We start from the raw sequence: 13,457 nt of genomic DNA on the forward strand, positions 1-13,457 counted from the left end.
ACCTACAAGATCAACACCACTCCTAGGAGGATCTTGCACACACACATCCATTGCTTCCGCACCATCTCTTACATGATTCAAGAAGACCTTCATGAAATGCCATCATTTGGTATCATGAGCTTTGGTTCTTCAAGATGAGTAGCTCTTGGTCTTTTCAATTTTAGTTCTTCTTTATTTCATATTGTCATTTAATTTCCATACTTGTCTTGCTGTTTTTTACATTTTAATTTGTTCTTGGTGTGCTTTGTGGAAGATCCAACCGAAGCACTCTTGTTCAATTGATCTTGAACAAGTTCTTGTGCAATTTGTGATAGGATTCCATACACCTTTGAGTTGCTATTTTCTTTTAGGCTTTTGAGTCTTTATTGCTTTCATTATTTGGTTCATATTATGCTTTGAGTCTTTAATTTTCTGAATCTATACATGTTTTGTCAAGTCATGTTCATCCTTATTGTCAACAATTCATAGTAGTCCTTTTATTTGGCTTGATTGTTTCTTGATTTTGGGTCTCTTTAATTGCTTGAATCTGCTGTTCTTTGCTCTTTTGGTGCCTTTTTTAATTTTAGTTTGAGTTCATATTGTGTTTAGATCCTACACAATTCTATTTCACAAATTTCCATTGTGTCTAAACTTTGGTATCTTGCTGTTTTTGTTTCCAGTTTTCAGATTCCCCTGTTTTCACCTTCTCTGTTTTGGCTGTTTTGATCCAGAAAAATATTTTCACTCATAGGAAAATTTTGATTCTCTGGAAAATGCAAGTTTAAAGTGTTATAGAAAGGACAAAAAAAGAATTAGATCAAAAGAAGCAACAGAAAAAAAATGATAAATCTTTTAAAATCAGAGTGCAAATCTGAGGCGCTCCAGCTGGCCTAACTGAACACCAAAATTGAAAAATTTATTAAAAAAAAATGGTGCATGCGTTTTGAGTGATTCAAAAGCCAGATTTTAGATAAGATCCTGAATATCTTGCATATCAAATTTCAGAGTCAAATTTTAAAAATACAGCTCAGCATAAATTGGGGAACAAACACATTTCTGGCCCACTTTCCAGTGGTGCTGTTTTTTTTTTTATTTGGTCATCTAATCTAGTGCCTTTCTTTAGGAATTCTTTTGTGTGCCAACCTTTAATTGAGTACCTTTTATTTGTTTGCTTTAATTTCTTGACTCTCTTTCTAGTTGTCATAATCTAAATCCTTTTGTGGTACTGTTTTATTCAATTAAATTTGTTTCTTGCTTTTGTTCTTTGACCTCTAATTTGGGTGCTGGAATTTATTCTTCTTTGGTGCTTATGTGAATGGGAACTTGACTTGGTTAAGGTTTAGCCCTTTGCTAGGTGCTGGAAATTGGAGAATTAAAGACCATCATTCTAAGGAGAAGACAAGGCCAAAGCCGAAACAAGCATTCTTGAAAAACGCTACAAACACTTGGAAGATCAACAAGCAAAGACAACAAGGAAGTGCACTAACCAAAAAGAAGATCAACAAAGGGAGTTCTCTTATTTCCTTTGCAACTTGGTTTATTGTTAATTACCTTTTTTAATTACGTTTTAGACGGTGAGTGTGTCTTCAAGGGCTCAAAGTGTCCAAGAAGCCTCACCTAAAGGCCGAATAGTATAGCATTCTTGTTTAGTAATTGTTACTTGTTTGAATTTGCTATTCTATTGCTTTAGTAGAAATGCTTTGCATGTTTAATTTTGTTTAAATTTTGTGCTAAACCGACTAGCTTTGTTGCATAGTTAGCTTACATTGTTTTCTTGCATTTATTTCTCAACTTATTTGTGTTCTAAGTGTTTCACTAAGAGAAAGTCTTGTGTGAAGATATTGGGGGATAGTTTTTGGCAAGGAAAAGGCTTGGTACTTAAGTAGTCCTTTGTGACTCACCTCCCTTACCTGGAAAACTACCTTCTTTAACTTTCCTAAACTTTCTCAAAGTAAAACACCTATATACACAAAGTTTTAGCCATGTCTTCTTCTTCTCACTCTCCAAAGTCTATTGAAAGTGAAGTAAAATCTTTGAAAACTCTTTTAAAAGAAGTATCCCAAGCGGTACAATTAATTTCTTTTAGACAATTGGAGAATAAGAACAAAATCAATGAGATGGCTAAAGCTCAAGAAGAGAAATCACAAAACTCACAAAAATCAAAAAAAACTCATGCATCCCATTCTAAAAGTAATGAGACTCTAGGGGAGGGAAGCCTTAGAATTAATGACTATTACCAACCCCCCCCTAGAAGAACTAGACAAAGGGAGCAAGAGAGCCCAAAGGAAGTAAGGGTAGACCTACCCCATTTCTATGGTAAGGAAGATGTAGAGGCCTACCTAGATTGGGAGATGAAAGTAGAGCAACTCTTTGCTTGCTATAGGGTGAGTGAAGAGAGGAAGGTACCCTTAGCAACCCTTAGTTTCCAAAGCAATGCCATGTATTGGTGGACCTCTTTAGAGAGAGACCGACGTCTTCATAGGGAGCCTTCCATAGAATATTGGAATGACCTTAGGGGAGCCCTAAGACGTCGCCACATACCTTCCTACTACCATAGGGAGTTGATGGACAAGCTCCAAAGACTCCAACAAAAGAACTTAAGTGTGGAAGAGTATAGGCAGAAAATGGAGCTCTACATGATGAGAGCTTCCATTAGAGAGGAAGAAACCACCACCATATCTAGGTTTCTAAGTGGGCTCAACCTTGAGATAAGGGATAGAGTAGAACTATTACCCTACCAAGACTTGAATGATTTGTTTCAACTTTGCATTAAAGTTGAACAACAAAATTTGCGCAAAACTTCAAGTCTAAGGGTGGGTTCTTACTCCAACTCTTATCCCAATAAAGACTTTAAAAGGGAGGGTAGTGCACCTAGAGACGAATCCAAAGAAACTACCAAACCCTTAGTGAAAGATGCCTCCACCCCATATATCCGTGCTAGGGACACCAAGTGTTTTAAATGTTTTGGAAGAGGGCATGTGCAAGCGCAATGTCCAAACCAAAGGGTTTTGTTTTTAAAGGGAAAAGATGAGTACACAAGTGGTGAGGATGAACCTAGTACACAAGAAAAGGGGGAAGGAGAGAGGATAAATCCTTTGGAGGGGGACTTATTGATGATTCAAAGAATCCTCCACAATCAACCTAGTGCATCCAGTGAGACACAACGAGAGAACATTTTTCATACTAGATGCAATATTTTAGAAAATATATGCTCTCTTATTGTGGATGGTGGATCATGCTGCAATTGCTGTAGCACTAGATTGATTGAAAAACTAAAACTACAAGTAGTTCCTCATCCAAAACCGTACAATTTACAATGGATCAATGAGGATGGAGAACTACGTGTAGACAAACAAGTGGAAATCGAGTTTTCTATAGGTAACTACAAAGACAATGTTTTATGTGATGTAGTACCTATGGAAGCTTGCCACATCTTATTAGGTAGACCATGGCAATTTGATAAGAAAACCTCGCATAATGGTCTAACTAATGAGATCTCGTTCATCCACAAGCACAAAAAGTTTGTACTTAGTCCTTTACCACATTCCCAAGTGATAAAAGACCAAATACAAATGAAACACAAAAGGGATGAAGAAAAAATAGAAAAAGAGAAAAAAATTGGGAAACAAAAGGCGTGGGAGAATAGTGTTCCTTCCCACAAGGTCATTCAACAAGTCAAGCACATTGAAAACACCTTTACAAACATGCTTCTTGTTGAACAACCTAGCCTTTCCTATGGTAAAGGAACACTTGCAAGCATGAGCACAAAAAAAGAGTCTTTCAAAGAAGCTTGCATAGACCAAGACTATTTCTCAAATGTGTTAAGATATCCCCAAAACAATGACAAGTTATCTATAAGCACCTACCAATTTTTGTATGAAGTAGTGCCTAGAACAACTTGCCATGTCTTATTGAGACAACCATTGCAAAATGTACAAATTTTCATAAACAATGGTTGTACCAACGAGACTCTCTTTGCACATAAGAGAAAAAGTCTACAAGAAGGAGAACTCATGGGACAAATGAGCGTTGATGACACTCTCGAGCTTTTAAGAGGAAAACTTTTGTCACCCATGAGAAAAGAGGTTCAAAGACATTACTTTAGGTACAACTCGTGTTTTCAAAATACACCTAAAGCAAAGTCTCAAGAACTCTACCCTCCTTCACCTTTTGTAAAAGATCCTTGGGAAGACACACATTTCAACTTAGAGCTTCCTAGGGCGACAAAAGGTCTTGATTCATTCTTCATGGATATGGATAAACTCGTCCTAAGCAACGTGACAAGCCTCCATGATTTATTGTCAAAAGATAGAACTTCAAAATTTGAAAACATAGCTCTTACTTCTATGCTTCACGAAATCATGAAGGACACTCACAAATCTTAGGATAAGAATCCTATTCCTTATAAGCATGCATACAATGGAGTAATCCACAAGATTACTCATATTTCTCCATTTGAAGTTGTATGTGCTCTATGTCCTCTTGCCTTTTTAAAGTTGTTACTATTTCTTCAAAGGATTATGCCTAAGGGAAAAGTAACTACTTTTGGAAATTTTCGAAAACATAAGAGGATTAGAGGGCACCTACAACCCTCAAAAGGGAGATATTGTGAGAAGTTGGCCAAAACAAGAGAAAAACAAAAATGGCAACTTCACACATTTATTTGTTCTCCAAAAGCTCACCCTAACTCATTTGCTTTGTTTCAAGATTCACATAGATTGATATTTGATCCGGGAGGACACATCTTGACGAAGCAAGAGGCTGCTATCCGAGATCAAGAATGCAAATCTGAGGATAGATCTTCTCAAGACGGGGGAGATGATGGACACCATCCAGCCACAACCATTCCTTTAGCAAAAGCCTTGGATTTGAGGACAAATCCTTTTCAAGAGGGAGGGGATGATGGAGGAGGGCCCAAGCTCACCACACTATGAAAGCCAAGCTTCCAAGACTAAGACCGTCTAGCCATGACGAGAGCGTCTAGCCTCAAAAAGGAGCGTCTAGCCCATGATGAGGAGCGTCTAGCCCATGAAGAGGAGCGGCTACATAAGGAGCATCTATGAAGAGTCCTAAACCGTCTAGCTTCACATACACATGGGTCAAGCTACGGTTTGTGAAGAGAAGGCTTTGTTGCATAAAGGCCCATTAGGGGTACTTAGTAAATAGAGTAGTGCTAGAAAGTAAAAGAGAGTGAACATTCTAGAATGGTGCTTACTTGGCCGGACATGAAGCATGTGCCATGTGCCTTGTCATTGTTGCATTTCATTTGGCTCTCATTTCATCTACACTTAGCTTAAAACTTACGGCCCTATAGCCTATAAAAGGGAAGGCCATCTCATGTATTTTCCAAGTTTATTGTGAGTAAAGTTATGCTGCCCATTTGTGCTCAACTTTGCTTCTCCCTAGAATCCTAGGCTCTAAACTTCAATTCCTTCGTCTTTTCCCTTGGGCTGGCCGAACCACCCAATAACCACACATAACATGCACCTACAAGATCAACACCACTCCTAGGAGGATCTTGCTCACCTTCATTCATTGCTTCCGCCCCATTACTCTACATTGATTCAAGAAGAACTTCATGAAAATGCCATCATCTTTCCTCCTATCTCCTTCTCCACCACACCCCCAACGGGCTCGGGCCAGTTTTCTCGGATGATCTCTTCACGGGTCATTCTATCTTCCCTCGGTGGTCTGGTTGTGATTAAAAAAACATTCCTCTCTTCGTCTTGAGGTTGTTCTCGTAGCACTTCTTAGCCTCCCTTTGGTCAGACTTGATGGTGATGATTGCTCCCTCGAGGGAAGGCAATTTCATCTTCATGTGCCTCGTGGAGGGAACTGCTCCCAGCCAGTTCAAGGTCGGTCTCCCCAACAGTATGTTGTAAGTCGATGGTGCGTTGAAGACTGTGAATGTTGTCTGATCCTGCCTGTTGACCGGAACGCAGGAGCTTGCCTCGTCTCAGGATCGACTTGCGCACCGCTTCAAACGTCCGTCCTTCTCCAAGATCCACCTCAAGAACCTGCAAAAGAACAGAGCGGCGCCGCTGTGGCCGATCGCACTTCAATGCCCAAGTCAGTAACCGAACCACCAAATACTAAGAGAACAAGAACCGTGCAAATTCTCTCTCACAGTGTGCTCTAGAACTCGCAAGCGTAAAGAGTATAATCTGAACGTGCGTACCTTAGAAAGTTCGTTGAGAACTCTTATATACCTGGTTTCTTTCTCTCTCCTGGCAGTTACAGACTTGGACACGTGGCTCGCATCTAGTCGTACACGTGCCTTCACCTGGAGCCTCCTTGACTTGGGCGCTGCTTCTGACTCTCTTCTTGGCTAAGTTATTTATGCATGGTGCTGCCCAATACATAGATAACTTGGGAGTGCGATCTCTACTGGAACTGGCGAGTTAGGGTGCCCTCATACACCTTCCCTGTGGTCTCGCCGGCCGCCTTCATAATCTGCACCACCTTCATCTCTGGCGATGTGCTTTCTTTGGCGATCTCCAATCACTAGGTCGCCTGAGTTTACATCTGGCGACTTCATCTTTAACCCGGTGATCGCCGGTTCTGGTATGCTGGAGATCGGAACACGCCAACTTAATAACTGGCGACTTCACGAGCCCCCCGACTTCCTTCCCTTCTGCCAACTTGGCGCCTTGTCAACACGCCTATACTGTAGCTGGATGCCACGTCATCACTTCCGACTACCAGGGCGGTACATTGTCCTCAATTCGATGTGCTCGCAAACCTCCACCTCGTCCCCTGCAAAACCATACAAATATCCAGTGTAGGGCTTTAATTGGTCCGTAGACAGCTGTAACCGGTTGAAGGTTGTCAGGAACATAACATCGGCCGAACTTCCTAGATCTATAAGGACACGACACACCCTTCTCCCGATTGTGACCAGCGAAACTACCATCGGATCATTATCGTGAGGTATGACATCTTGGAGGTCAGCTTTCGTGAAGGTGAGGTCGACATCGGGAATCAGGTCTGTCTGTAGTACCTCGTATGCCATCACCCCTCGTGCATACTTCTTTCGCTAGGAGGCAGTACACCCTCCTCCGAAGAACCCTCCCAAGATAGTGTTTACCTCTCCGTGGATAGGCACCTCATGCCCCTTATCCGCTCCCGCAGCTACCAACACCTGGTCGTCTTGTGCCTCTTAAAGATAGTCTTTCAAGAAGCCGTTCTTCACCAGTTCATCTAGTTGATGTGCTAGGGCCAAACAATTTCGTATGTAGTGGTCATTTGCCTGGTGAAACTCACACCAAGCGTTCTTGTTAGGCCCCATCTTCATATCTGTCTTCGTTGGTACCTTTAATTTTGCTACTATGTTCGGGATGGCGATCAACTCCTTGAGTTCCACACGAATGTTATGCTTCGGGGGTGGGTCCTTTCGCGCGCGTATGGGTGTCCACTCATAAGGCTTTCCCGCCCCCTTTTTCTCCGTGGTTGCCTCATGCACTCTCATTTGTGGAGGTCGTGTTGTTGCTCGAGGTCGGGCGGGGCCGACAAGACCTTGTTTTTGTGTTACTCGATCATCTGCGGCGATGTGTGCTAACGCCCGACGCCTAATCTTTGTGAATGTCTTCGGGTAGAACCTTAGTAGTGACTCACAGAAAGGTCCCGGCAACATTCCCTTGACAAAGGCATGTACTATCATGGCTTCATCAGTGAGCTTCAACCTTACCACCTGAACACCGAACCTGTTCAGGTAGTCCTTCATGGACTCCCCCTGGTACTGTTTGACATCGAAAACCTCATAAGCAAGTCGGGTGAGGGCCTTGTTCACAAGGTACTGCTCCCTGAATAGTGTAGCAAACTGGTCGAAGTTGGTGATGTGTCTGTCGGGAAGGCTAACGAACCATTCCAACACCGCGCCCTATAGCATGCTCATCAACATCTTGCAGTACACAGTGTTGGACCCTCCAGTGAGCATCATCTGGGTGTGGAACGCTGTGAGATGAGCCTCTGGGTCCTCTACTCCTGTGAAGAAGACTTTCGGGCTCAGAGTCATTGTTGGTAATGTCATATTCATGATTGCTTGCGAGAATGACATGGGATGTGCCCTAGGTGGTGCCGGCGAGGCACGTTTTTCCGTCGCGCGTTCCCTGACCTGTTGCAAATCCCTACGTAGTTCTTCATTGGTTCTGCGCAATTCTGCATTGTCCGCTCGGGAAACCGTTACTTCTTGATGAGTTGGATAGACACTTAACAAGAAACAACACTTTAAGGAGGCTTAAGGTCATCTCAATGGAGGATAATGCCATCCAAGAGAGAAGTCAAACTCATTGAACAATGAGTGTCATGTCCTTTTCACAAACCCTTGGCGGAATTGAAAGGAAAGCAAGAACAAATCAAGAACACAAATAGAAACACAATTGAAATATGTAATTAACTAAAACTGGACAGAATTGAAAGAGGAAACATATCTACCGATTAAAATCATCCAAAGAACACAATGAACCGATTAGAAACTCAAGAACAGCACAAGAACCAAACTAAACGGTACAAATTGATGAACAAGACATAAAAGCTGAAACTACCGAATGAAAACAGCAAAGGAGATGAAAAGGAATGGAACTTAGATGGTTGAAGTCTGACTGGAATGGATTAGGAGAATGATCACGCCACTTGGTGATGGAGTCCCAAGATGAGTGAAGGAAGCCGCCACTTGAAGCTCTCCAAAAGCTCACAAGATGAGACTATGCTAAGGAGATCAAAATCTCACAAAAGGCTCTCTCAAAATGAGTAGAGTTTCTCTATATCAATTATCCAAATCTGAATTTACAAGAGCCCAACCTCTGTATTTATAATAGAAGGGGGCTGAAATGAAACACAAATGAAACTCAAAGTTCCCTCCAAATTCAAATGCAAATTAGTGCCACCTAGTCATGAAGTAAGTGTGATCCACTTCCTATTTTCAGCACCTCCTAAAATGCGTCTACACCCCCTAAATATTCACACTTTTTATTTAATATTCACACCTCCTACAACTATACAAAATTATTTCAAATGATGCTATTTTATTTAATGTTTGGCCTTTCCCTCATGGTTTGGACTTGGGCTTCTTGGGCTTGGACTTTGGGCTTAGGCCTCATCTTTTGAAAAGACTAATAAGAAGAACTTTAAATGATTTGGCCCTTGTCCATTCTTCCTATTAACAACATCTTTTTTATTCTCATCACTTCCACTTGGAAGGCACGCATCGTATCCAAGATTTGATGCGTGGTAACGTTGTCCCCCCCGGAGGGTACCTTTTTGCGGATCCAGCAGCTGCTTGCCTCGTGCTCCTCATATTGTTGGTAAAGACCTTTAATGTAACTGCGAGTGGGACCTTGTTTTAACGGGACCCACGGTGGCCGCCAAATGTTCTTGTCGATTGACTTGTTTCGCCGGTTGACGCTAACGACTCTTGCCTCCCTTCAGTCTCGGCTAAGAATATACCTTCTTGATCAAGAAACCTCTCACAAGCAAAAGACAAAGGGGCTCCCTAACGGCCGTTTGCACTCTGACGCTCAAGTCAGTATTAGGGCAAAGAAACACCAAGTGTGTATATTAGCTTCAGTCTTAGAAATTGCGTACCTTACTAGGGATCTTGGCACCCTTTATATAGGCTGAAACTAGGGTTTACCTTTGCGTTGTTGCCCTCGTGATGGATATCTACCAGGAGAGGATTTTATTAATGAAGGAAGAGGATTTTCACCTACACATTTGAAGTTCTTCCTTCTAGTCTTCTCACAAATTAAAAGAAGTCAAAGAGAAGATCAAGCCTAAAGATAAAGAAGTCTACAAACTCTCAAATAATAGGCTTCATATTAAATATCTCTCTTTATAGTTTCTTTTAAATTGTAAATAATATAGAATAATGTTTAGAAAGGTGCTTAGAGGGAAACATGAGACACCTCTTTTGTAAAAGCATCTTTAGGCTTTAGTTTAGCAAATTCTAGAAGCTTGGGGAGTGAGCTTAGTAAGGGGGGTGTGATCTTAGGAGCTTTTTGGGTAGCTTAGGGAATAAGCTATGTAAATGACCAGCCCTTACTCCTATAAAAGGAGGGCTTAGGTCCTTCACAATTCAGATTGGAATTTTATAGTAGAGAGACTATACTCAAATTTGGAGAGAAATTGTGAGTCTTGAGTCTTCTTCTACCTTTGCCTTATCTTGTGAGCAATGGTGAGCTTCAAGTGGCGGCACTCCATCACTTATCTTGGATCAAGGAACCAAGTGGCGTGAAGTGTTCTTCCAATTCTCAAAATCCAGCAACATTCTTCTATAAGTGTTCTTCCTTCATGTTCTTTCAATTTCATTCGGTAGATTAGCTTTGCTTGTTGTTTCCTTTCATTTGTACTGTTTAGTTTTCTGTTTTCCAGCTTTGTTCTTTGTTTCTATTCAGTCCAGTAGCTAGCTTTTCAATTCTGTCCAGTTTTTAATTCTTGTTCTTCATTCCTTGTGTTTTGATTCCATTTCACAAGCAAGGCTTGGTTGAGGACAGAATATTTTCTTGGAGTGGTTTGAGTGCTTTCTTGGGCATTTTTCCAGCAACCTATATCTCACTGTTTTTAATTGTTTAACAAGTTTCTTTCACTGTTTTGTTTTCTGTTTTTGTGTATTTTCTGCTCATGGCTCATTTCTCTAGTGGAGAGTCCTCCAAACCGTGCTCACCACAAAAGGCAGCCCTTTATGAGGACTTAAAGAATGTCAAGCAATCCAATGCTCACTATCTTGAGGTGATAAGGAAGATGGAAGCACGACTCTAAAGTTTGGAGTTAAACCGAGAAGAAATGCATCAAAACCGTGAGAGAAGAACTCCTCCTCCTAGTCGGCATTCTTCACGGCACTCCCATGGTTATTATGAAGATAATCCAAGGCCAAGACATCATCACCATGAAGAGAGGCGCCAACATGTGGCTGGCCCTTGTTCTCCAAATGTAAAACTTCCTAGTTTTAGTGGTGATAGTGATCCCAATGTATACTTAGGATGGGAGGCTAAGGTGGACCAAATTTTTGATGTAAATGGGGTTAGGGATGAGCATAGGGTTAAGTTAGCTTCTTTAGAATTTTTGGACTATGCCATGCAATGGTGGCATCAATACCTCATGGACATTGACCTACACAAGAGGCCGCCCGTGGTCTCTTGGAACGATTTGAAAGCATGTTTACGCGCTAGATTCGTACCCCCACACTTTAGGAAAGACCTTATCTTGTGAGCAATGGTGAGCTTCAAGTGGCGGCACTCCATCACTTATCTTGGATCAAGGAACCAAGTGGCGTGAAGTGTTCTTCCAATTCTCAAAATCCAGCAACATCCTTCTATAAGTGTTCTTCCTTCATGTTCTTTCAATTTCATTCGGTAGATTAGCTTTGCTTGTTGTTTCCTTTCATTTGTACCGTTTAGTTTTCTGTTTTCCAGCTTTGTTCTTTGTTTCTATTTAGTCCAGTAGCTAGCTTTTCAATTCTGTCCAGTTTTTAATTCTTGTTCTTCATTCCTTGTGTTTTGATTCCATTTGACAATATATGGACTTCCATATGAGTCTTGGTTGGTGCTAAGTCTTGGTGAGTTCTTGAATTAGAACATTGATCCAATTCTAAAGTAAGGTGCCATTTATGACCAGCTCAAGTTGCTCCTAAGAATGTCAAAGAATCATGTATTCTTGTAGTTACATTCACATCACCTCGACTAGGGTTCCTTGGAAATGTCCTTGCGCCGCTATTCGTAGAATCTTAGCGTATCTGGCACATGGACTTCCCTTAACTAGAGTGCAACGACCGACAGAGTGGCCACTTGGATACCAACTTGTCCACCTATTCTCTAGCGCCATCTACTTCGTGGGTGCCCTAAGCATTCACGTGTCATGCATGCAGCTTTCTGGGAAACCCTAACAGGCCTTAACGCCCCCTAGCATTATCCATATGTGTTGCGCCTTCATGCGTCATACACACCACGTGCATGGATCCCTCGTGACTTAGGCTTCCCACACATCTCTTGTCTTTAACTGTTATCTTAACAAAACTCTAGGGCCCACCTTATGAGCCCCCCCCCCCTCCACAACGTCCTGACGACCGATGTTCGATCTTCTTCCCCTTCTAGTGGGGTTCGATCTCGATCTCCAACATCGGGGCTTAGGATGCGAATATCAAAGACTAACCAATTCTCTGGTAGGTCAGTTTGGGGCCCACCTCATCTGGCCCCCTTCCATTACCAAGCATCGGTGCATTATGCCTGAGGTCAGTCTCTGGGTCAATGGCCGAGGACTGGTCGGGACAGGGTTGTACTCGAGTTTGATAAGCTCCATCGTGCTAAACACCGCTCCCAAGTTTGAGAAGAACTCGCATACCTCCCGATCTTGTGAGGCCAAGTCCTCAAGACACCTTGGCTTTTTGAGCCCTGGTTTCTCCACCCAATAGAAGGGAAACCCGTCCAACAGGGCAGGGTCGAACTTGCTGCAGCATATCTTGAAGAACTTCCCTTTGAAGCTCTTGTATGACTGTTGAAAGAGAGTTAGAAGAACTCTCCCAGCAACCCCATTGAAGCTCATCCACAGCTTCTTTCCTGGATTCTTTGCTTCGAAGAAGTACAAGAAGACGTCCATTGATGGCGTATGGCCAAAGTGGTTGCAGAGTATAGAGAAAGCCCTGACGAACGCCCAACTGTTAGAGTGTAGCTGGGCAGGGGCCACGTTGACCTCAGTGAGAAATGCGCCCTCGAACCCTGTGAATGGCAAGCAGAGCTTGAGCCTTTTAAAGATGGTGGAGTACGCGAAGAAGAAGGGTTCTTCTGGGTCTGCATGGTAATCAACGCACACAGGTTCACCTTCCTTGCAAGGCAGGACTTTCACGAACCTGTCGTGCTCCTTCCCAAAGATGAAAATTTTTTCTTTGGATTCGCCCTCCTTATACGCCTCTATCTCCTTAAAGGAGGTGATGTTTGAGGTTTCTGCTAGAAGGCTATCAGGAGCCCAACGGTATAGTGTTTTGTAATCGACAGAGGGAGGTGGGTTCGGTGTAGTTTTGGTTTTAGCTATCTCGAAAGGAAAAGATAAGGAAGGGGGGAGAAAAAAGAAGAAAAAACGAAGGATTTAGAGGAAGAAGATGGTGCGACTCAGGAAATCCCAAAAACAGAGAATGCGCGAACCAATAGCGTAAAATGTAAAGTGCAGAAAACATAAACAGTCCCAGAACAGTTATAGCATGTTATGAGCATCGGAATCATAAACCAGGGGCGATCATAAAGCAAAGAACATACCTTTAGGTAATTAGGGTTCGAAGTTTGAAGTGGTTAAAGAAGAAGAGATAGCGTTTTGAGAGCAAGGAATGCTTAAGAAATGCTAAGTGAAGTAATGAAACAGTGAAGGAGCGTAAGGGTTTAACGTATACGAAGAAGCGCAAGCGGCAACGAGCCTTAGCCGTTGATCTTGCCACGTGTACGCTGATTAAAAAAGTATGGTGAGACGTCACTTCGGTGCACTATTCACACCCTGTC

At 42.2% G+C, this 13,457-nt stretch overlaps 1 protein-coding gene across 1 annotated transcript; it reads right to left on the reverse strand.

Annotated features, from left to right (window-relative positions):
- Positions 1 to 7,138: 7,138 nt before the first annotated feature.
- On the reverse strand, positions 7,139 to 12,567 carry LOC137833246 (uncharacterized). Its single transcript, XM_068641606.1, has 2 exons — positions 12,313 to 12,567; positions 7,139 to 7,858 (listed from the first exon to the last, which is right to left on the reverse strand). The coding sequence occupies exons 1-2, from the start codon at positions 12,565 to 12,567 to the stop codon at positions 7,139 to 7,141; spliced, it is 975 nt and encodes a 324-aa protein (XP_068497707.1).
- Between the last annotated feature and the right edge of the window lie 890 nt (positions 12,568 to 13,457).

This window comes from Phaseolus vulgaris, chromosome 6 (genome assembly GCF_000499845.2).
Source record: "Phaseolus vulgaris cultivar G19833 chromosome 6, P. vulgaris v2.0, whole genome shotgun sequence".
NCBI classification, from domain to species: Eukaryota; Viridiplantae; Streptophyta; class Magnoliopsida; order Fabales; family Fabaceae; genus Phaseolus; species Phaseolus vulgaris.